The 25,359-nt window shown below is 38.8% G+C and overlaps 1 protein-coding gene and 1 pseudogene across 3 annotated transcripts in view; one reads left to right on the forward strand and one right to left on the reverse strand.

Moving 5' to 3' along the window:
• Positions 1 to 299: 299 nt before the first annotated feature.
• KDM3A (lysine demethylase 3A) overlaps positions 300 to 25,359 on the forward strand; it is a 55,355-nt gene continuing 30,295 nt past the window's right edge. For 2 of the 3 annotated variants that reach the window (XM_053587662.1, XM_053587665.1), the window contains exons 1-9: positions 300 to 596; positions 1,154 to 1,369; positions 8,663 to 8,818; positions 10,185 to 10,295; positions 14,882 to 14,984; positions 16,020 to 16,144; positions 16,396 to 16,468; positions 16,582 to 16,670; positions 24,082 to 24,245. In XM_053587662.1, the coding sequence (XP_053443637.1) occupies positions 1,184 to 1,369; positions 8,663 to 8,818; positions 10,185 to 10,295; positions 14,882 to 14,984; positions 16,020 to 16,144; positions 16,396 to 16,468; positions 16,582 to 16,670; positions 24,082 to 24,245 (1,007 nt within the window). In that variant the 5' untranslated portion in view covers positions 300 to 596; positions 1,154 to 1,183. Of the gene's footprint in view, positions 641 to 1,153; positions 1,370 to 8,662; positions 8,819 to 10,184; positions 10,296 to 14,881; positions 14,985 to 16,019; positions 16,145 to 16,395; positions 16,469 to 16,581; positions 16,671 to 24,081; positions 24,246 to 25,359 lie in introns of all 3 variants that reach the window. The other variant, XM_053587664.1, reaches the window with a different exon arrangement.
• LOC128585013 (uncharacterized) lies at positions 9,225 to 9,364 on the reverse strand (annotated as a pseudogene).

Here is a 25,359-nt window from a genome sequence, read left to right on the forward strand (position 1 = left end):
CCCTGCTCTTCCCTCCCCCAATGTCTCTGCTTCGGTCTCACCTCTTCCTGTGAGATTCTTCCGCCAAGTAGAAGGCCCTTCTTCGGTCGACAGCATACGCTCTTGAAGAGCAATCCAATAGCCATTTCCAGTCTAGGATCTCGTCAGTTAGTATTATGTGTGCGTCACAGCAATTTTTTTCCGGTCCTCAAAGTTGATAACTGATTTCGCGGGACTTTTTTGTATACCGTGAAGCAATAAATGGAAAGAATAGTCCTTTGGCGGAGGGATCTCTCGCTTACTCTCTGTGTACTTTAACCTAATGGGGGTCGCCCGGGAGTCGGAAGGGGGAGGGGTAGAGGGAGGAGGCAGCCAAGGAATTGTTTTTTTCTCTTGCCCCGCCCTCTCCAGCTCTGCCAATGGTGATAGTCTGTTTCTCCACATGCCTCGCCCAGCTCCTGTGCCTCAGCCAATGAACGGCCGAAGCGGCTCCGAGGGGGCGGGCCTGGGAGGCTGTGCGTGTCTTGTGAGAGCTCTTGAACCAAGTCAGAGCTGGAGTCGGTTGGGCGGCTGGAAACGGCGGCCGTCGCCGGTGACTCAGGGAGGCGGGAGGCGGGGTAAGAGCGCCGCGGCCTCGGCTGTGGGGAGAGGAGGAAGAAAGGTGAAGGCACAGAGCGCGCGGCCCCGTCGCCGCTGCGCAGTCCCAGGCAACGGGGTCCCGGGGGTCGACAGCCGGGAATCAGGGTGCCAGGGTGGGGCGGTGGGGCAAGTGGGGAATCGCGGGCTCGCCCACCCTCCCCGCGGGGCCGCCTGGGGCGGGGACCTGGCCGCCTGGGACAGGCCCTCTGCATTGGGGGCCTTTTCTTTTTCGGGGTGTGGGATGAACACTTAAAATCCACTTGAGCTTCAAATAATTCTCCCCTTACTCCCTCTGCGTTTAGGTTTAAGGTTTTAGAAAAGCGAAACTTGGGAGAACGAGGGTCACGCGGCGTTTGGGCCCGTGTTTGCGGTGGGGGAGGGAGTCGGGGGCGGGGAGGGCGCGGGTGGACGGCTCCGGTCCGGGTCCAGCTGGGGTCGCGGCCTCGCCGCGGGGTTGGGATCCCTTCCCCGCCGTCCCCTCCCGGCCCCCTCCGAGTGGCCGCCCCCGTCGCATTTTGTTTTTGTGTTTTGGCAGGGAGGAGCCCTTCCTTTAGGCGTGGAAACCATGGTGCTCACGCTCGGAGAAAGTTGGCCGGTATTGGTGGGCAAGCGATTCCTCACTCTGTCCGCAGCCGACGGCAGCGAAGGTGGCCAAGACAGCTGGGACGTGGAGCGCGTCACCGAGTGGCCCTGGCTCTCTGGGACCATTCGAGCTGTCTCCCATACCGATGTTACCAAGAAAGACCTAAAGGTAAAACGGTTCCGGACGTTTCGCAGTTACCTTGGTAACCCGACAGTCGGCCCCCTCCCTCGGTTTTCTGAAAAAGGGCGATTGGAAAGTTGGCGTCTGATCTGAAGGTGCAGAAAACTAGACCTTGGAAGTCTTTGAAATGGTTGTGTAGAACTGAGGACTGTTTGGCCTAGAGTCCCTGGCTGCCTGTGTTTAATAATGGGCTTAGGGTTGTTGAGACACGCTTGAGTAATGCCGGTGAAGTGCCCCACTCGGGCTGTGGGATCGTTTCTCCAGGAGGAGGAGTAGTATTGTTAGTATTAGGTTGGGCAAGTGGGTAACATTTGGAATCGTAAAGACTTGAGGATTAGTGCTTATAAGTACTTTCAGGTAGGTTTTTGTTTGTTCCTCTTAATTTGCCCACTCAACTTTAAAAATAAAAACTTTTAGACTTGTCAAAAATGGAGTGAGTATGGGGGAGGAGCTTGGTTAGGGTGGGTATTTGTCCGTATACGGTGGGTCAGGGCACGGGGTGGGTTTCTGGTTGTCTGCGAAGAGTCCGTGTGTGGGTGTGGAATGTGACCATATATGGAGGGATGGGGTGGAGCTGTACCATTTATGGTGTATTGGAGGAATGGCTTCAAAATATCGTATTTGAATATTTTGAGGGGAGGGAGAGAAATGGGAACAAGTGCAGCCAGTGAGTTTTAAAATCAGAATGACACTTGGAACCTTTTTCTGTTACATCTTTCTAAGGAGATGAATTCTGATTGTGCTCCCTAATAGAAGTATTGGTTTGAAAGGATTGTCTGGGAACAACCAGTGAGGAAGCTATTATACCAACAAAGACTCCTTTGTGCAAAAATAACTGAAAAAAGGTTCCTAACAAAGACTCTAAAGTGGCGATAACTTGAAGGAAGCTTGTCAGAAGATATTTACACTCTGGGTAATTGTATCTTCACTTGGTCATCATCTTTGCTTTTTCTTGAAAACTATGCTTTCAAATAAAGGAAACAAGTTTTAGCATTGGCAGTTGATAACATGTTGATTTCTGAAACACTTCATTTGAGCACTTTTCACGGTGACAGTCCATGCCGAAACTAGTGTTAGTCTGCAAAAGGCAGAGGAAAAGGATATGCGGTTATATATTTTAATGCCTATGCATCTTATCTTCATGTTGAAAGGAGAAATAATCATTGAGCACATGCCAAACATATTGCCATGCATCTCACAGCCTTGATCTTACTTAATCCTTAGAGCAGATCTTGGAAGTAGGTATGAACGTTGCCTCCTGCCTCCGTTTTACAGATGAAAATACTGTGCCTGAGGGATAGTAAGTATCTTTCTGAAGGTTTCATACCTAAGAATTGGTATAGTCTGTATTCTGTTTAATACAGAAGTTTTACTCAGAGGCTACCCTCTTAACCATCACATCTGTTGAGCTGTGCCACAGAAGGGTTCCTATAAGGTTTGGGTTTTTCCCATTCCAGTCATTCTCTACCAAATCAGGTTTTGATGTTTATAGAGCAAATGGGTTGTGGTACAGGTATGGCCAACCTATTTGTATTAGACTAATAAACTTCCTGTGTAAAATGGGTTTTGTATACTAGATTTCAGTCTTGGTTGTTATGGTTTATTTCACCTGCCAAGTAAAATTTTCTCTGTGCTTGTTTTTATATGATTCGAATGGAAATAAGATTTTATTTAAAGCTTACAGTCTTTAGTTCTTTGGCAGATGAAAAGAGACTAAGTGTTCTTTTCCCTGGCAGTGATTGAGTACCTGTTGGATTAGGCAAGGAGTCTAGGGGGTTCTTATTTAATTTTTGTTGTTGTTGTTGTTTATTTAATTTTCACATTTCCCTGCCTCCTTCAACGTTTGAGGAGGTGGTGATATTCTTTTTCAGAATGAGGAAATAGATATAGGAAAAGTAGCTTTGTTTAGACTTGTGAAATTAGTTACTAAGTGGTGGAGAGAGAATTTCAATCCAGGTTTTTCTGTGTGTCTTCCTCACCGCACTTTGGTGCCTGCCTCAAAGACAGCTGGGATTTAAATTTAAGAACAATTTTGACTAGATTAGATTTTTGGCTTACCTACAGACTTAGTTCAGCCCTCATGTGACATGCCAGTTTATTCTGTTTCTCTTTTTAAATCATGATTTATCTTTACATTCCTTAGTTGAGTAGCAGATGAAGTAACTGGCTCATGTTTAGGAGCCATGTTGTATTTAACAAAAGGTGGGCTTTTAAAACACAAAAATCAATTTGTGCTTAGGAAATGCAGGCAGAAACCAAGTAACTAAGACCATGCTAACACTTGGGCTTAGTGGCATTAAGCTTTTGGGGAACTTTGGGCTGGCTCAAAGTCATCATCATCAGTTGAGATGAATATGAATAAATAAAATTCAAGTAGTATGTAACTTTTTTCTAGTATTAGTACAAATACAAATCTGGACTGTCGTTGTTGATGATATTAAAGGAGGCCAAGGCTTGTTAACTTTGTTTCACTTAGAGAAAGACGGAAACAAAGTTACTTAAGTGACACAAATACAATGTATCTGTTAGTTGATTACAAAGACATTAAGGTGAAGACATACTAACAGTAGATAATAACGATTAAATGGTTATTATGTGGTATTTAATCCTCACAAATATCCAGATAATACACCATAGTTTGTTATGGTTAAAAATTGAGTCTTGGGCGGCGCCTGTGGCTCAGCGGGTAGGGCGCCGGTCCCATATGCCGGAGGTGGCGGGTTCAAACCCAGCCCCTGCCAAAAAAAAAAAAAAAAACCCACAAAAAAAAAAAATTTGAGTCTTAAAGAAATTAAGTAATTTGTCCAAGTTTGTGTCCAAGTTTATCTCCAGACCTTAAACACTAGGCTTTAATATTCAGTTAGAAGGATGTTAGAGCACTTTCATTTTGCTAGTCTCTGTATCCCTAGCACCCTGAACACTGCTTGGCATGTAGTTCTATGCTCAAATGTTTGAACAGATAAATGAAGGGGTCATAAAATTATTAAGCTCTATTATGGAGAAAAAGTTTAGAAAGCGTCTATGGATAGGACAGTGGCATTCTCTTCATCTGTAGTAGCAACAGATTTGGTTCGATGTGGTTATAAGCACTTCTTTAATCTTATTTTATCCTACTCTTTCTACTTGGGAATGAAGCAAGTTGCTTCCTAATTGATGGTGTTCACATAATTATGTATGCTATTGATGCCCTCCTTCTCAAGTTGTCCATCTCTTCCTTTAAAACTACTTTTTCCTTGGGTTTTCTGCCCCTTCTTAGTCCTAGGAGGTGTACTTACCAGGTAAGTAGTCCTTGTTCTGTGTGTGCCACATACCATTTCCTGCTGTAGTCATCAGTTGGGTGCCTTGACCAATGCCTCATCTTTCATCCTTGCATACAATTGGAGCTTGAATGTTGGTTGCTGCCAGTCAAGCTATGTAAAATGAGAAACTTAGCACAGGATAATAGAAACTGTTTACCCCTTATAAATGAATGCTGAACTCTGAGATCTTAGACAAGTATTTTACTTACTTGTGTAAGAATGCACAACTAGAAGTATAATGAATTAATTCCTTAATTTGTGGAGTAGTGAAGTAAGTGGTATTCTGCATTGTAGTGCTGAGCATGGAGTGGGTATGTAATTAAAACTTCTTGACTGAAAACCATGCCATTCTGTATTCTTAACTTTTAAACTTGGAAACTTTTCTTGGCCTTTCTGATGGTTTTCATAATCATATACTCAGGTAAGATGACTATGTGCTAAGAGTGGAAGATTTTGAGATTAGCTTGGTTAGATATAATATTCATATAAAGAGATTTTCTATCTGAATTAGCTTCAGAGAATCTGGAATATCAAACATCTGGTCAAGGTATTGGATAGGCTAATGATGTGCACATTTACAAAATGTGCTACTTGAAAAAAGAATAAATTTGGAAATTATGGGTAGTGAATCATAATTAGCCTTTTTTTGGCCTTTTTAGTCAGGAAGTATAGGCCAGGAGGGCCCTGGGGAAAGAACACAATTTGGTCTGGAATCTAGTTATATCTGTCAGCTTGCATGACTGGTTAAAGTCACTTTAGTTTCCTCTGAATTAAAAAAAAATTTATAGAAATAGTTGCAAAAGAGGCTTATTTTTTGGAGAATGTCCTTAAATACTAACTATACATATAATAAAACCTCTGACCTCAGGCACAAATAAAAGACATACATGGTTTTGATAGAAGACTGTTGAAGGATTATTAAAGAAAGATCAAATCTCATCAGTTTAGAACTAAGAACTTAATTCTTCACCTTTTTTGCTGACTAGTTATTAGATAATTACTAGCTGATTAATAGCTGATTAATAGATAATCATATTGAAGGACCCTCTCCCCACCAGTTCTTTCACATACATTATCTTTTACAATAATAACTAACAATTCAACGAGAGACAAGTATTATTTTTTTAATTCTAAAGCTAGTAAAACAGGATTCAGAGAGTTTAGACTTAAGCAAGGATTCTTGGGTTGGAGGTTAATTGGTTTCCTTTGTAATTGTACGTATTTTATGTATGTAAAATCATTTCAAGAAAGCTTCAATATAGCTGGAATTCAAACCCAGATCTCTGATTACAAAATTTGTATGTGCCCATTCCTCTTGCACTATATTGCTGATAGGTGGGGAGACTATCACCTAAAACTAGGTTGTGTTTGAGGTTGATGTGAATAATTGGGCAGAAAAACTAGTTAATTTAGGGGAAGTTTCAGAGGATCTTGATTCTGTGGCTGGGAAACAGCAAGGAAAATGGGCAGTTTACGCACATCTTTGTGAAAAACCATTTGGTTTTCACAGTGATGTATAATACAATAAAGGCTCCATAGTTGACCACCTCCCTGCATTGACTACCTCCTTAAGTTGACCTGAGTTTCATAAATCAGACATGTACCACATGTATGTTTCAGTACAGTAGGCCTAGTTCAATATGTTGATTTGTGTATTTCGACCTTATTAGTCAGGTGGTATAGGCCAGGAGAGCATGGGGGAGAGAACACAATTTGGACTACAAATTACAGTTACAGTCCCTTACATGGTCAACTTACAGAGGTTCTGATGTATATATAACCAGAGAGTTATATATATAGCAGGCCTTGCCCTGTAGGTGTTAGAAAGTATTCAGTAATAACTGCAAAGTTAAAAGCCTACCATACCAAGAACTTGTGTAGCTTCCTAGGCAAAGTTGACTGGAAAGTTAGGGATGCATGTTTTGTTGGAGAAGAAGGGTATGTTATATTTCATTGAGTTTAGAGGTATTCTATAGACTGGAGAAAGTTTGGGACTGGGGCTAGCACTATAATAGTTGGGAACTTACTTCTTTCTAAGTGGATGAGAGAAATAGGTAGGAGTCAAATTCAGAGAGAAATTTATTCATTGATTTATTTTAATAAACATTTGAGGACTCGTAAGGTACTATATACCAGTGTTGTACAATAGTAAATGAAAGAGCAGAGAGACTTTGACCTATTAGAATTTATGTCAGTTAACCACAAATAAATAATGCAAAATGTGGGTAAGTGCTAGGAAGGAAAAGTACAAAGCTTTGAGTATAATGAGCAAGGGGACCTCTCTTGCCATAGAAAGGCTCTTTGGTAAGGGAAGATTTTTTTGAGAAAAGGATTTTTGAATTGGGTTCTGACAGATGAATGAAAAGTTAACTAGTTAGTAAACCATAGGTTGAAAGGAATATCTGAAAGATGTCTATAAAATGATGAGCAGACTCAATACATAGATTTATTAACTAATTCATTGAAACCAACATGCGAGATCTCTTTTGTACAAAAAGGGACATTTATTTATTTATTTATTTATTTTTGAGACAGAGTCTCACTACGTCACCCTCGGTAGGGTGCTGTGGCGTCACAGCTCACAGCAACTTCCAACTCCTGGGCTTAAGCAATTCTCTTCCCTCAGCCTCCCAAGTAGCTGGGACTACAGGCGCCCACCACAATGCCTGGCTATTTTTTTGTTGCAGTTGTCATTGTTTAGCTGGCCCGGCTGGGTTTGCACCTGCCACCCTCGGTGTATGTGGCCATTACCCTACCTACTGAGCTATGGTGCCGCCCAAGAGGGATATTTATTTTATTTTACTATTTTAAGAGGCCAAATCTTGTTCTGTCTCCAGGGTGGCATGATCAAAACTCAATATAACCTCAAACTACTGGCCTCAAACAAGCTCCTTGCCTCAGCCTGGAATTACTATATACAGGTAGTTCGACAGATTTTTTTGTAGAGATGGAGTCTTGCTATGTTGCCCAGGCTGGTCTCAAGCAATCCTCCTGCCTTAGCTTCCTAAAATGCTGGGATTATAGGTTTGGCCAAAATTTTAAATAAAAAGTGTTTTTTATACTGAATATTGAGGAAATTTATCATAATCATTAAAATACAAAAACATTAAAGAGGATCTAGAACAAATTAAGAGGTAGCATATTCATAATAAGGTAGAGTTTTTGGTTAGTATGATTTTGTGAACCATTCTTCTGCATCCTACTAGAAACCCATTTGGGGGCTGAATTTTTGTCTTAAAATATTTATACACGTTGTGAGGGTCATTGCCTTAGAGTTGAAAGAGTTTTTCAGGTGAGAAGCAAAAAGCATTATAATTACAGTACTTGGAAAACAATATTTCAAAGGTAGTTTAATTTTTATTTAAGGAGCTAGAGGTAATTCTGGGAAACTATGGGGTCATTTATTATTGAACTTTTTTCTGTGTTTAGCAAACAACAAAGTAGTATTAGACTCCAAACTCTCAGATGAATTTTCCAGTGTACTCAACTGAAAACTATATTAGGATGTGCCATATATTAGGGCTTGAGCTAAATCCTAATACTAGAAGTATTCAAAAGCAGGCGGTGGATTGTGTTGATGGGAGAATTATTTTAAACCCAAATATAAGGTCAACAAAGAATTAAAATGCAAGTACTTCTTTTGGGTTTCAAATGTGTTTCTTCCAATTCCCAAAGCTTAGATGTCTAATTAACATATGTAGAAACCTGCTAAGTGGGGGTTCTTTGGTTTCTGGGCTTCAGAGGAGGTTACTTGGAGGACAGAGAGGCCCCAGAAGCCCTTGACTTCTGTATTCCACAGTGGTTTGGGAGTCAAAGCTTGCTTGGTTCATGTCTGCTTATTTTATTGTGGGCTAGAACCTGGAATGGGTATAGCACATCCAGATAAAAGATTCAAGAAGCATAAAAAGAGTATAGTTCAACGTGGCATTTGTCATGCTTACTTTATTAATCAAATCTGCTTTTTTAACTTTTGTTTGTCTAGGTGTGTGTGGAGTTTGAGGGGGAATCATGGAGGAAGAGAAGATGGATAAAAGTCTACAGCCATCTCCGGAGAGCATTTTTAGTAGAACATAACTTGGTTTTGGCTGAACGAAAGTCACCTGAAATTTCAGAACGAATTGTGCAGTGGCCTGCAATAGTGAGTAAAATGTGAAGAGGGCCTTTCATCCATCATGGCTTAATCATGTCTAATATGTATGTAATGTCTATATTTGACCCTCTGGAAAATAATAGAATAGATGTGTAAGTATGGAAAAGTCAGAAAAGTAGCTAGGATCTCTTGCCAGCCCTGTTAGGAACTCTGTGACTCTGTGTGAATCCCTTGACTTTCTTGGAGCTCATGTTCTTTACTTGAGAAAGAGTATCTACCAGGTATAGTGGCTTACTCCTATAATACCTGTATCCTGGGAGGCTGAGGCAGGAAGATTGTTTGAGGCCAGGAGTTCGAGACCAGCATGGGTAAAGTAATTTCTATAAAAAATAAATCAATTAGCTGGGTATGGTGATGGGTGCTTATAGTCCTAGCTACTTGGTATGCTAGGGCAGAAGGATCACTTGAGCCCAGGAGACTAAAGTTACAGTAAACATACAGATCTGTTTGGTTTGGCCCTCACAGTATTTTCATAAAATTTGAATTAGTTGCCTATTTTTACACTTGATCTTAGCCAAAAGGCTGAGAAGCGATTAGTTGCCTATTTTTAAAAATACAGAGAGTACATCTTAAAAATCTAGATTTATGCTGTCTCTTTAAAAGAAAACTATAAGATAGGGTAATACTGAGGCCTTGTGATGGTTCCTTATGGCAGCAAGAAGGTAGAGCTGAATAATAGCTGTTGCCCTGCTCCTGGAAGGGTTTCCAGTCTTCATCTTATTAATCAGTTAGGTTCTCTCTGGCATATAATATTTTTTGGTTCTCAAGATAACTATAAATCAATATATGATTGTGTTGTATCCACGTGGTTAATTCAGTTAAAGAAGAGTGATCACTTGTCTGGAGAGGACACTGCAGGCTTTGTGGGACATGAGCTGGGGCTCGAAGGCGAAAGCATCAGATTTGGATAGTTGGAAAGGCTAGGAGGATGACCCAAAATTCTGAAGGGTCTTGCATGTAGTACTAGCCAAGTTAAGTAAGAAGAACTATTGGAGATTTTTGAGGGATATAGGGTTGTGGTTAAGGTTAATTTGGCTTTCTTTTTTTCCAGCTGCTAAGAATTGGTTAAAATCAGTTAAAAACATGTATATATATACATTTTCTGCATTAATTTTTAGGAAAGCAAGGATATGTGGACTGAAACCTCTATGTTAATGACTCCCAAACATGTATCTGGTTGAAATTATTAGGTTTGAATAAAAATCATGTGATCTATGGCTGCATAGTTGTTACAAGATAACTTGCAGCAAATGAAAAACTTTGTCACTTTCTGTATGTGTGGAAAATTGCCAGTTTCTATTTTTAGAATTAAGCTGACAGCACTTAAGTGCTAAAGCATTTTGTTTTGTTTTAGGTATATAAATCTCTGTTGGACAAAGCTGGTTTGGGATCCATAACTTCTGTTCGCTTTCTGGGAGATCAACAAAGAGTATTTCTGTCCAGAGACCTTTTGAAGCCCATACAGGTAAAACATAGAAACAGTATTAAATCAGAAAAATAGAAATAAAAACTCTTAGAACATGAGAGGTAAAGTACATTTGACCCTTGAAGAATGTAGGCATTACTGTGCCAACGCCACTTGCAGTCAGAAACCTTTGTATAACTTTTGAGCCTCTTAAAATGTACTAATAACCTACTGTTGTTTGGAAGCCTTACTGATAACATAAATAGTTGATAAACACATATTTTATGTTACATGTATTGCATACTATATTCTTACAATAAAATAAGTTAGAGAAAAGAAAATGTTAAGAAAATCATGAGGAAGAGAAAATATATTTATTAAGTGGAAGTGGATCATCATAAATGTCTTCATCCTCATTATCTTTAGGTTGAATAGACTGGGAGGAGGGGGAAGAGCAGTTGGTCTTGCTATCTCTCAGGTGGCAGAGGTGGAAGAAAATCCAAGTATAAGTGGGCCCATGTAGTTCAAAGCTGTATCGTTCAAGGGTTAGCTTTATTGATGTCGATTGCTCTGATTCAGATACCAAACAGAGAAAAGCACTCATCTTTTCAGCAGTTAGTTGTTAGAGGTCATCCCTTGATGTTAGCCATTAGGTTGGGCTGTCTGGGATTGAAAGGGCACGGGTACTACAGGGGATGGTGTGTGTGTATGGAAACACCTGGGTGATAAGAAAATAATATTTAAAATACTATTAGCTAGTCATGGTGGCTCACATTTGTAATCCTAGCTACTTAGGAGGGTGAGGTAGGAGTATAATGTGAGGCCAAGAGTTTGAGGTTATGTTGAGCTCTGATTGTGCCATGTACTCTAGCCTGGGTGACAGAATGAGACCTCATCTCTTAAACTGAAAAAATGGTAGACTATTGATTATGTATCTTATATATATGCATATATATATGCACACATGCAAATATATGCATACCTCCATATAGTCAGTTGTCATTATTCATTGAATCTGTGTTTGTGAATTGAGTTACTTGCTAAAATATATCTCTGGCCCCCAAATTGGGTGGCAGAGGTGGAAGAAAATTCAAGTATAAGTGGGCCCAAATCAGTACATATTCACAGTCACTTGCAAACATGCTCAGAACCGTAAAATTTATAGATTCCCAGCTGAGGTCACATAGGGTCATATTATGCCTTGTTTCAGCTCCCATGCTGGAAACAAGTGTCTTTTCTGTGGTCTATTTAGTCCTATATTTTTTGTCTTTTTTGGATGATCTTGCTGTTTAAAATGGTCTCCATAAGCAGTGCTGAAATGCTGTGGTATATCCTAGGAATGAAAGACATCTGTATTAGATAAACTTAGTTCAGGTATGAATTATAGTGCCCTTGGCCATGAGTTTAAGGTTAATGAATCAGCAATATATATTAAATAATTATTGCTGATTCACATATATAACACATATAACAAGATTATGTATTGATTGGTTGATGAAAGTGTTATTATGACTAGAGAGAGGTTTGCAGGAACTTACCATTGTTATCTCCTCCAGGAACAATGGTTCAGTATTTGCTAACACATTGTTTTTGGCAACCTCATAGAACACAGCCACTGTGAATAATAAAAATAGATTGTGCGTGTGTGTGTGCATACATATGCAGTAGAACCTCTGTAAGTTGACCACCCAAGGGACTACAACAAACTGGTCAACATACAGAGGTGGTCAACAAAAGGAATTAGGTCTTCTGTACTGATAGTACATGTGCAGGTCTGGTCTATGTAAATTAGGTCAACTTAAGGAGGTGTTCAGTGTCGGGAGACAGTCAACTCTGGAGGTTAATTGTATGCAATTAGCTTGTAAAACTCCCATCTTTCCCCCCTACATTTAAGCTAGTATGTCTTGCCCATATGTAATTACTTGTTATGAAAGTGTTGGAAGGGAGGGGATGAACACATGTTACTGCCCTTGGAATAATGTTGGTTTTATAATAACATTCATCTTTTAGATGTCATTTATGAAGCTTAATAATTCCTCTTTCCAACTTCTAGTCAAAGGGGATTATTCTTTGGAACTAGACCTGACTTGCTTCTGTGGCATGTGGAACTGTTAAGTCTGTCTATTTGCTAAAAGGCAGTTTAGGGTCAATGGTCATTGGATTCCTGGGCCTCTATTAGAAAGCCCAAAACATTGGCATTCTCTCTTCTTGAGTCTCACTTTTATTTCCATGTCCTAGAAGTGAGTGAAAACAAGTCTTACTATCTGAACCTTATTTTATAGTGTTTAAGATAGAACAGAGGAAGATGATTTCATTGATGTAATTTCAGATGTAAGTTACCTTTATATATAAGGCAGACAGCTTGATATTTTTCCTGCCTTAAAAGGAAGATTGACTTGCTTATAAGGACCAAGGAACGTAGAAGTTGCAGGTATTTTGCTTTACAGAGTGATAGAGTAGTATTTACATCTTAACATTGTCATATGAATTCACATCTTTCATGTGTCCAAGCTTTTCAGTTAAAGTAGAACTCTTAGTTTTGTTTCTTGAAATTGAAAAGAAAAATCTAAATCAGTAAGTTTATACTGGTTCTGAGGAAGATGTACTGTGTGCCATCAGTGTGAATGTTGTCATTAGTATAATTTTAATATACAGAGAGGCCATAAAGTTCATGTGCATGAACTGTATAATTAGTTGGGACTATAATGTGTGCTCTTGACTTTTACTGATATTAATTGTGATGAAAGTTTAGTGCTTGTCAGGGCATTACCTTGTGGGTGATCACATCAGGCTTCTATTATATGATATTTCATTTTAGGAGATGTGATTACCCCAGTAGGATATTCACTCCAAGTAATCCATCCACACAGCACCTGAAAAATCATTTGACATACACAAAAGTTGAATCAAAATTTAAGGTCTGCCTTTAAATTGAATTTTTAATCAGTTATCTGTGGGTAAGAAAATGACAAAGTGTTTGGACAACTATCTTCATGCTTTTGTTGAGTCCTAAAACTCTCCTAGGCAGACTAAAATTATTCTACCTTATTGAAGGGCCCTTAATGGTTCTCTCCATTAATGTGCTATTTCATCTTGTAATAAGAGTTGGAGAATACAATTAGATTTTTGAAATTGCAGTAGCAGGGAACAGTTGAGAAAAAGCAAAATAAAACAAACCCATTCTGGTAATTAATGTTGAGCTCTTATGGAGACCCTAGATTTTCCTAATGTTCCTTGGCTAAAGCCTTCCTCTCTAAAAGACTAGTTATTCTTCCCAGTTTGAGAAATGGATGAACTATTCTTGGCCTGTATCTATTTCACAGTGGCAAAAAAGCATAAAGGCCTGATACTGGAAGGGCTTCTGTGTTTAGCACTGTTTTTTTTTTGCCTTGCTAGAATTTGGTTTGCAGGTTATTGCTATTGACAGTTTCTGTATACATTTATCATAACTGGGTGTGCACACAAAGCCAGAAGACTATGGAATAGTGCCAAGAATGGAGTTGCTGCCAAGAATGGAGTGTTTCAGAACTTACTCTGAAGCTTTCAGCTATTCATTCAGATTTTCTGTTTGTCCTTCCCACCTCCCTTACTTTTTGTAAAGAAGAATGTGTTTGAAAACTAGTTAAGTTAAATGAAACAGTATGAATTCAGTTGGTTGTTAATAACAGCAATTTCTTACCCGGAATGGAACAGAAGTCCAGTCCCAGTTAAGAGACCTAGAGGTAGAGTGTTAGCCTAGATAACTGGGCTGAGGTGTGCTTCATGATTGGCCCTGGAATCACCCACATGCTTGCTCATCCCCAGAGTGTGCACTGTGTACACACAGTTTCACTAATTGGGGCAAGGCAAAAAGGCTTACTCATTATTTATACCGATGGTGTTTGTGGCAGGAGACCTGCATTTCTCTGGAGTTAATCATCACTGTGTGTCAGAGGGTTTGGAAGACATTGATGAAGGTAGTATTTTTCTGAATGATGAGAAAATAACTCAGTTATGGCACCTATTCCTCCTAGAAGATTCTGTAGTGTATTAAGTAGCATGTGGTTGCTATGTAGTGCTTAATAAAAATAAAATGAAAAATGAAAATTAACCCAGAAAACCCAGAACAGCAATTTCTTTTTTTTTTTTTTTTATTGTTGGGGATTCATTGAGGGTACAATAAGCCAGTTACACTGATTGCAATTGTTAGGTAAAGTCCCTCTTGCAATCATGTCTTGCCCCCATAACAGAACAGCAATTTCAAAGAATAGAACATAACACCTGTCTTCCATTTGGATTTATGATTTCTTTATTCCCAGTGTTTGGGATACAGAATGTTATTTAATTGGATTGATCAGTTTAGTTTGCTCATTATGTTCCCAGAGCCAAATATGTTATGTTATATTATGTTTAAAATTATTCTTTGAGCTACTCTTAATATTTCTCACATGTTGAGCTTAGGGTAGCTGCACTTTAGTTGCCCTATACTAGTGATCACCTGGTTTCTGACTTTTTGACTTATCCAGTTTACTGGAATTGCAGTGGTACGGTGCCATCAGATGGCTAGTTGACACTGCTTTAACCCATCTGATTAAACCAATAGAAATAGCCAATGGAATTCAAACTCTTCTTGTTACCTTAACAAGTAATGATCTTTCATTTCTCAGGATGTAAACAGTCTTCGACTTTCTCTTATGGATAATCACAACGTCAGTAAAGAATTTCAAGCTTTGATTGTGAAACATTTAGATGAAAGCCATCTTTTGCAAGGTATTTGGATTATTCGTGATAGTTCATGAGTTGGCACATGATTAATCAGCTTGTAAGAAGCTAGGGTTTAGCTCCTCTCACTAATTCACTCCTTAAAATTTCTTTTTCTAGCTTGGTGCCTGTAGGTCAGTGGTTAGGGCATTGGCCACATACACTGGGGCTGGCAGGTTCAAATCTGGCCCGGTCCTGCTAAACAATCAATGACAAATGCAACAAAAAAAATAGCTGGGTGTTGTGGTGGGCACCTGTAGTCCCAGCTACTTGGAAGGCTAAAGCAAGAGAATCACTTAAGCCCAAGAGTATGAGGTTGCTGTGAGTGTGATGACATAGCACTCTACCAAGGATGACATAATGAGACTCTGTCTCAAAAAAAAAAAAAAAAAAAAATTTCTTTTTCTAAAAATTGTTTTTTAATTTAAAAATTAAAAAAGAAATTTTGTTGCCTTATCTATACAACTATACATCTATACAACTAGATGCCTGAAGGGTGTAGTCTAAAGTCTCTAAAATTTGGAAATTTAGGAATTATGTGGAACTATAAAAGTAAAGTAGATATTTAAAAAGCTCAGCTCTGTTTTGACATGGAGTTTGATATGAATTTCAGCCCTGTAAAATTGATAAGACATTGTTAATTTTATACTCTGTACTTTGCCATTTACTGTTATGAGTTTCTGCAATCATAAGTTTTTTTAAAAATCAGATTTAGCATTCCTTATGAGGTTACTTAATTTGGTTCCTCTACAGTTCTACCCAGGACAAGGACAATGAGTAAATTGTCTGATACTATTTGATCTGATACAACTACGTTGCCCCTCTAAGACAAACTCATAGGAAAAGGGAATTTTAAAATAACTAGTTTAAATTTTCTCCTCTGTTTGCTGAAACACCTGTCATCTTATGTTTATGGTGATTACTTTAATATTTTTTTTTTGTTTACTGAATTTTTATTAAAGACTTAGGAAGTGGTTATCCTGGATGATGGTACTATTGGGAGATAATATAGATTGGTCAAATAATTTTTTTTTTTTTTTTTAGGTGACAAAAACTTAGTTGGCTCAGAAGTAAAAATTTATAGCTTGAATCCATCTACTCAGTGGTTTTCAGCAACTGTTGTAAATGGAAACCCAGCATCAAAAACTCTTCAAGTCAACTGTGAGGAGGTAAAGACAATGATAACTGTAAGGTAACTTGATGGGGCAAGATAAATTATACAAGGGATTTATGATCTAGGAGCTAAATGCCTTTATTGTTTTATACTAAAATACTAGAGTAGAAATAGAAATTATCATAGTTGTTTTAAAAGGAAATTATTAGTAAAAAGCCCCTAAACATTATGTTAAAGGGGCTAATTTTCAGTATATTCTCAAGCATTTGTTCATTTTCCAGTATCTTTGTTTTATTTATTTTTAAGATTCCAGCACTGAAAATTGTTGATCCATCACTAATTCATGTTGAAGTTGTACATGATAACCTTGTGACATGTGGTAAGGATACATTGTTTGATTAAAATATTCTTTCTTCTCCTTCCCCTCTTTCCTCTTTCTTCTCACATTAAGAGAAATAGTGAAGCCAACTTACCCATTTTTAAATATTTTAGGTAATTCTACAAGAATCACAGCTGTCAAACGCAAGTCTTCTGAAAATAATGGAAGCCTGGTTTCCAAACAAGCAAAATCTTGTTCTGAGGTAACCTTGATTTATTTTTGTCACTGTGTAAAGCTTTCCTTAATTCTAACATTGCACAGCCAATTTTTTAGTAGTTACATATTGTCTGTTCTTCTTTGATAGTTCCAGATCTTGGCCATAATTTCTGCACTCAGGCAGATGGAGATAATATAAGTTTCTGGTTTACTATTTTTTGTGTAAAAAATGTTTCATGTTTTTATATTTGCTGGAGAGTCTCAGTAATTTGACAATTTCGCCATGTGGGGGTGTTCTTGAAAGTAAATTGCTTTGTATGAAAAGAAGGGAAGAACCTTAGGATTCGCAATAGAAAGAATATTGAAATAGGATCCTCACCTCCTCAATAACAGGGATATTTGGTCATTTATGGTTAGCTAAACAAAGGTGCTGGTTTTGCAAAGGAAGTGGTTGGTTTACCATTACCAATTTCTGCCCAGAAAAGTGTAGGCTTCTGTGAATGCCACTGTGGGTGCAGGTACTGGATTTAATTCTTTTCTGAAATAGTTATGATTTGGACCAAGACTATTTCTCTTTTAAATGAGTTCAATCATTAGGTCCTGTTATGGTACAAATAACTTTTTCACGTCTTAGGAATTTAAATGCGCTTGTGGCGTGCGTAGTTTCCTGTTTTATAATTATCAAAAACACCTTAATGACGCTTTGCTCTAGAAGTTTAGAATTTTAGCATTAACCAAGTTAATATTAAGATTATCAGCAGCATTTGTGAGAGAACCTTGAGATCTGGGGAAGGAAGGTAAGGAGAAATGACATGGGGAGTGAGCCAGGGTCAATGAATAAATCTAGAGTTCTGGGTCAAATATGGACTGGACTGTAGCATCAATTACATCCAAAGCAAGCACTGTGTTGCACAGGTACTTAAGAGTCTCTGTAGCTAGGATGGTTCATCAACTTTTCCTGAGTCTTTTCCTGTGTAGAGGCAAAGGAACTTCGATAGTTCACCAAAAGCTTTGTAATCCAGGGTGCCTAAAACTTCTGTCTTTCTTCCAAGGGTATAGATTTGACCTCTTGAGTAGAGGCTCAGGTTGTTTACTAAAGAATGAAGAGGTAATTATGGAAGTTAGTTTTACTGCCCTTCATTTTTGCCAAAAAGTTTATAAGATAATTTTAAATATATCCATCCAAGAAACCAGAGATACTATGGGGGAGCAGTCACTGGGTAGTAGATTGTTGATCCTGGAGATGAAGAGGTATCTGGAATCCCTATCTCAGCATCCGTAGTGTGGTGAGGGAGACAGACTTCCAGAGGACTCCCACAAGTGCTGAGGGACACAGAAGCTCTCAAAGGGGACATGTCCTATTTGTTGAAGGTCAGATGTTTCACAGGAAGAGAGAGAGAGGCAGGTCAGAGATAGGAAGTTTGGGTTTTACGCTATAGTTGGGTATTAGGGAGTTGAGGTGTTTGGAGGTTTTAAGTTTGAGAGGTTGACTTGAACTTTATAGATAATGTATAAGGGAAGGAGGTGAGAATACAAATGATGGGATTGCCCATCATAAACAGGCTTGAATTGAGGCAGTAGCTACGGAGATGGAGAACCATTTAGGAGGCCACATTGATTGGATTTGGTGGAAGACTAGTTATTAGGACTGAGGAAGCAGAAGAGTCTACCTGATAAAGTAGGTAGAACAAATGAATGTCTACTTCATAGTTCTAGTTTAGAGCACTCAAGTGACGTAGTCAGGTGATTATTTATAATATTGTGTAGTCTACTAGCATAGAAAGGGGCTGAGCTGGTGGGGAATAGGGATCCTGGTCAAGAGAGTAACAGATAGTTACCCTCTTCATCTCCAGGATCCCCCAGTAAGCCCTGGAGAAATAAAATAGTAAGGATTATGAAGAAGATGTCAAGCAAGTGATTATTGCATCTTAGAGTTAAGCTTAGAGAGGATTTTGTAAAGTAATCCATATTATTAGACGCTCAGGAATGAGCTGGGTAAAATAATAGCCTGTCAGGTTTTAAAAATTGGGGAAGTTATTAGCCATCTAGGGTAGAGTTAGTAAAGATCAATTTGGAGAAGTTGGTTGGGTTTTGCCTGTAATGGAGAATGCATTGGTATAAATTGTTGGGATTGTGATGGAAAGAAGAGCTTCCAGATGTGTTAGAGAGAGGGGTAAGAGAATAGAAATGGCATATCCTATTGGATTGTGAGGAATCAACCTGGGTTGTAGGCAGAACTGAGGTCAGTGGGGACCTCCTGTGGGAGAAGGTGCCAGTTCTTCAAAGTGTTAAGTTTATCAGTAATGAATGAGAAAGATGATTGAGCAAGTACATTTGCAGCCTTCACGGAGGTGCTTGTAAAATGTGGTAATACATATACATAGTATGTATATAATATGCTGCTCTCTGCCTGCCTTGGACTCTGGTAGGGCAGGGAGTGTGACTTTTCTTCTCAGCATGTTGTCCAGACTATACATGCTCAGCAAACTTGTGTGCTTTTGAACTGATTATTAGGCACAATTAGATGCTATTGAAAAAAGTAAGTCTGAACTTTAGGCTGGAGATAGGTTTCTTCTGCATCTAAAATAAGAAACTGAAGTCAGTATTTTAAAATGGCTGTTGCAGCTCTTTAAGTTGTATGGTCGTTTTTCTCATTCTGAAGGAAGTTGGGAATGGCAGATTTTTACCTGAGTATTAGAAGTTAAAGAAAAAATTTTGATGATTAAGTTACTCATTTTGAAATTTTTGGTTACCCTAGGAATAAAGAAAAGAAACATCACTTACAATCATACTTGTCAGAGAATCTGTTTACATTTTGGAATCCTTCCCTCCTATCTCTTTTTTTCCTGTATGTATCATGGAGGCCTGTTTTTGTTTGTTTTTTTACAACTAAAAACCATACTCTCTTGTAGCCTTTTGATTCTCTTACAGCACATTGTGGTTATTTTTCCCATATCAATACCTATTCTTTTTTTTTTCCTGGGTGATTCTTGAGATCAAAGAAGTTTTAGAAACAGTAGTGTAGCCTAGATTTTGAAAGGCTAGAGAGGTAAAGAAAGCAGTGGGGAAAGAAAGTTAATTTAATTATGTGAGTGAAAGGTGAGTACAGTAGTGCTTCGCATGATTCTCACTGTGTTTGCATTTCTCAAGATGTTGGATTGGCACAGAGCTTACTTTCAGGATGGTCTTTGTAAGACCTTTGGTATTAGGTAGGCAAGACTGCTTTGGTGAATACTTTCGATTAAGATAAACCTGTTTGCCAGTGATATCTGGCTCCTTGAAGGTCTTCTCTGCCTAGCAGACTCTTCCTCAGAGTTATGATGTTGCTTGGTTAATTGGGAAACAGTCTGCTAAGGAGTGTGAGCCAGCAGTGTTCTTTTTAGAATACTATCATACACTCAATTATATTATCTCCGTCTGCTGGCAGGGAGGAACTATTGCCATGACTGGTATAGAAGACCTTCAGGGAAAACTCTTCAGGTAAGAAGTAACTTTGACCCTTTGTCAAGTCAGCGGTCAGTGCAGAGGTGTGTACGTAAAGATGGGCTTGGGAATCGGAGTCCTGTCCCTGTTGAGCTCAACCTTAGGAAAGTTGTAGAGCAGCAGTTCTCAACCTGGGGATCGCGACCCACAGGAATTGTATTAAAGGGCTGTGGCATTAGAAGGTTGAGAACCACTGTTGTAGAGAGTTATTCTCAGTTTTTCAAAGGAAAAGTATCCTAAGTTATGCTAACTTTGACATGACAGACTTGAGGAAAAATTTCACAGTAGTTTTTTGCTTTAAGATTAGAAAATTGCTCATCTCTAAAAGGGATCTATTTTACTATATGCCATGCATTATGGTAAAGCACAGCCCTATAAAGTATGCTTTATTACTGTTTTACAAATGAGAGCACTATGCTAGGACGTGTCAGAGCCTGAATTCAAGCCAAGGTCTGACACCAAAATCTGGTATTCTTAATCACTGTGCTGTTGTTGCCTGTCCTCTCCAGATCCTTTCCTTGGTTTGGTGAATTACCATTGTAAAATACAGATTCCTCCCTCCCTCCCCCCCTTTCTTCCTTTCTTCCATCTATCTGTTCCTCCATCCCTCTATATCCCTCAATCCTTATCCTTCCTCCCAGCAAATATTTATTTTATGTTTAATGTGTACAAAACACTTACCTATAGTGGTAAGCCTTAGCCTTAATGCCTACTATCTCTTCAGGTAACTCATAAGACTTATATGTTTATAGCTATTTTAAAATATTAAGTGCTGGCGGCGCCTGTGGCTCAGTGAGTAGGGCGCCCGCCCCATACGCCAAGGGTGGCGGGTTCAAGCCCAGCCCCGGCCAAACTGCAACAAAAAAATAGCCGGGCGTTGCGGCGGGCGCCTGTAGTCCCAGCTACTCGGGAGGCTGAGGCAGGAGAATTGCCTAAGCCCAGGAGTTGGAGGTTGCTGTGAGCCGTGTGATGCCACGGCACTCTACCGAGGGCAATAAAGTGAGACTCTGTCTCTACAAAAAAAAAAAAAAAAATATTAAGTGCTAGCAGCATTCATTCATTCATACATACCTTCATTCCACTATTCTTATTTATTGAGCATCTACTATATGTCTGGCTTTATGAGGTACAACAGTGGGCACTAGTGCAGGGCCTCTGCCCATAAGGGGTGTACATCCCATTGTGAGGAGACTGACAATAAATTAATAAAAGGTACTTTCATACATGCTATGAAGGGTATAAACACAGCAATATGATAAAGAGTAAAAGGGTAGCTTGTGGGATGCTGCTTTGGAAAGAGTGATCAGAGATTCTGAGGTGGTAACAGTTTAACAGACTAGAGGGTGAAAGGATGGAGCCAACCAGCTACTGAAAACTATGCAGGCTGAGAGAATAGCGAGTACAAAAGTCCAAGCAAGAAAGGGCTTAGAATGTTTGAAGTCCAGAAAAGGAAGCCAGTGTAATTGGAGTGCTATGAGCAAGTGAGAGAGTGAAAGAGATGAGTGGGTGGGGTGTGAGACTTTGCAGGAGACTGGACCACATGGGATTCTTGTATGCAGTAGAGTGCCATGATCTTATTTGATTTGTATTTTATAAAGATTGTTCTGTGGTAGAATAGATTTTGAGTAGGAGGCAGAGAATTCAGCAAGAATGGAAGGAAGTCAGGCCATTGAGGAGATATATAGTTTAGGGCAGGGGTGTCCAAGGAAGAGTAAGAGTTATCTTGGACCACATATTAAATACACAAACTCTAAGGAAAGCTGATTAGCAAAAACAAAGGTCTGTGCATATTTTTTGTGATATCCAACACTATGAATAAGCAATAAAAAGGCCTTACAAAATCAACCTGGCTGCAGGTTGGACACCTCTGGTTTAGGGGAAAAATAGTGGTAGTGGTGTCATGGAAAGAAATAGATGGATTCAATAAATACTTTGGAAATGGAGGCAGGACTTATCAGTTCATTGATTGGATATGGGAAATGAGAGAGAGGGAGAGAGTTTTTTGGACAAGACCAGCTTGATGGATATTATACAAAGTACAACAGAGTACAATTTATGTTCAGATTTGTAATCCAAATTTGTTAAGCATATTGTTGTCAGAGTAATTTAAAGCAAGGTGTTATTGCACCAGTTCTAAACATACTCAAAATAAGGAAGACGATCATTATGAGGGAAGATCCTTGGTAAAAATGAGCCTTGAATAAGCATTTTGATATGATTTGGCAATTAAACTTTGGGAGGCTAACTTCAGATTACCAGGGGATTGTAAAGTATTATAGTCAAAAGAGACTTTAGAAATAAACTTATCTAATTTCTTCCTTTAAAACTTTAGGAAACAGAGACCTGGAGAGGTAAACTTGATTATCCTAAGGGTATTCTTAAAATAGCCAAAGTTCCCCCAACCCCAAAAGTCCAAAGCAAACATACACTTTCTGGAGAACACTAAATTAATATGTAACCAAAATTGAGTTGACTAAAACAGTATAATATATATGATCTGGTAAATTAGTAGTAAAAAATAGTTTGAAGCTATGCTAAAACTCTGATGGTGATTAAATTCTTCTTAATTTTCAGATACTTCTTTATAGCATATACTAGACAGTCCTTTTTTTTTTTTCTTTTTTTTTTTTTTTTTTTTAAAAGAGACAGAGTCTCACTTTGTTGCCCTTGGTAGAGTGCTGTGGCATCACAGCTCACAGCAACCTCCAGCTCTTAGGCTTAGGAGATTCTCTTGCCTTAGCTTCCTGAGTAGCTGGGACTACAGGTGCCCACCATAACACCTGGCTATTTTTGTTGTTGTTGTTACAGCTTGGCTGGGGCCAGGTTCAAACCCGCCACCCTCAGTATATGGGACTGGCACCTTATTCACTGAGCCACAGGCACTGCCCTAGACAGTCTTTTAAAGACTCTCAGAGTAAATGACAAAAAGGCTCATGAGTAGGCTACATATAAGTGAGGTTTAAAAATCTAAGGGTAGTTCTACATCAAATTTTAGAAGTTAATAACTAGAAAATGAAGAAACTGTGGAGATTCTCCAAGTTTAGATTTGGCGGTAAGGTAAATATAAAGGTCATTGTGATGAGGAAGAGATTATCGAGAAAGGTATGTGACTTAAAGCCCATGACTTAAACCACAGAGGTGAAGAGTGAAGAGATTTCACTTAGTTCAGCCATAGTATATTTAGTTACCTTATGTTGAGTTTCTCTCTTCATAGCGGGAAGTTTGTTTTTGTGGGTAGTATAAATTGGTATGAAGTGGATTCATATTTATACTTTTGTGGAGATAACATTACATGAAAAAGGAAGGGCGACGGTGTCCCAACTTTGTCCCACAGGCCTGTCATGACTTGATATTTTTTACAGCTTGGGATGATGACCTTTGTGACTTGATGAGCCATGTAAGAGCAAGAACCGTGTCCTCAACCTTTATTGCATTGCAAAGGCTTAATTTGGTACCCAGTAGGCATCACTGCCTTACAAGAGTCCTATGTGGTCTGGTCTCCTGCCAGTCTATGCAGTAAGTGCATGGTGGGCACTCAAGTCATGTCAAAATGAATGCATGTGAAGCTGCCACCATTTGAGACTGTCACTTAAACGTTCACTTATATGCATTGAATTATTGACATAATTGCCACAACTGCAATTTCCTGACATCATGATTCAGAGATCTGAAAAAGATAAGCTTGTGATCTTCTATACTAAGACTTGAGTTTTGTGAAAAAAGCTGGAGTGATTTATTTATAGCGTTCGAGATATGAGTCTTTAATTTTGTGATTTATGAATTTTTTTTTACTGTTCTGTTCTTTTTATTTGGTGACAGTATTGTGCTTATTTAGTATTAAATATTAAACCAAGCAAATTATCTTGCATTTTGTTAGCGCTCTGTAATATCCCAACTAGGGACTTTTTTTTTTTTTTTTCACTTTCCCTCTCCTAGACTTTGCTTTTAATATCTATTGATTTGGTATCTTTTAGGCTTCTCCCAGTATATGTCCAGTACAGTCTGTTCCTACGACAGTTTTTAAGGAGATACTTATTGGCTGTACTGCAGCAACTCCACCTAGTAAGGACCCAAGACAGCAAAGTACTCCCCAGGCTGCCAACTCTCCACCTAACCTTGGAGCAAAAATTCCTCAAGGGTGAGTAGTCTTTGTTAAATAATAATAAAAATTATATTTTAGTCATGGTTTATTCTTTCTGTCTCAGGTTGTTCAGTGAGGTTTTTCATTAGAGTTGCCAAAAGGAAAGAATGAGATTGATAAGTACCTTCAGAGGTGAGAAGGGTTGAAAACACAGAGAACCATGTAGAAAATGGTATAGAAGTGAAATTGTGCAGGAGAAGAGAGAAGCTTTCTTGACGTGATAGTACATAATGAGAAGGATGAATTGAAATATGAAAGACATTTGTAGAATACGTGTTTGCTTTTCAATAGAAGGGAACAGATTAGTTTTATGTGGAAGACTGAGGTCAGTGGGAGTGTGGAGAAGAGGAAGACTGGTAGGGGCTCTCATAAGCCTAGACAGAAGGTGACATAAGTATAGCTGAGAAATGCAACTGAAAAGATTCTTAGACTAATAGAAGTAAGTAAAATAATAATAGATGTAGTTGGCATTGTTACTAATTTATAGAAGAAAAGATGAATAAGAAATACAAAGTTTAATCAGAAATTTGTAGCAGATACAAGGTTGACAGAGAATGGATTTTAAGGAATGATCTCCTTTGGGAGAAGATGGTGGCTTATATGGGCAGTTGATAAAGACTTTTGAAACAGCCAAATTCTGCCCTCGGGAAGTGTGTCCTGGTCTAGCTGATCAAGACTGACAAGAAAGGGCTTGGCACCCGTGCATCGGGGCTGCTAAACAACAGTGACAACTGCAACAAAAAAATAGCTGAGCATTGAGGTGGGGTACCTGTAGTCCCAGCTACTTGGGAGGCTAAGGCAAGAGAATTGCTTAAGCCCAAGAGTTGGAGGTTGCTGTGAGCTATAATGCTACAGCACTCTATTGAGGGTGACATAGTGAGATTCTGTCTCAAAAAAAAAAAAAAAAAAAAGGAAAGAAAAAGAATGGCAAGAAAATCACAGCTTTTGTACCCAACAATGGTTGCTTGAACTTTATTGAGGAAAACGATGAAGTTCTGGTTGCTGGATTTGGTCCAAAAAGTCATGCTGTTGGTGACATTCCTGGAATCCGCTTTAAGGTTATCAAAGTAACCTCTCTCTCTTTTGGCCCTTTACAAAGATAAGAAGGAAT

The sequence above is a fragment of the Nycticebus coucang genome, chromosome 4, assembly GCF_027406575.1.
Source record: "Nycticebus coucang isolate mNycCou1 chromosome 4, mNycCou1.pri, whole genome shotgun sequence".
NCBI lineage: Eukaryota > Metazoa > Chordata > Mammalia > Primates > Lorisidae > Nycticebus > Nycticebus coucang.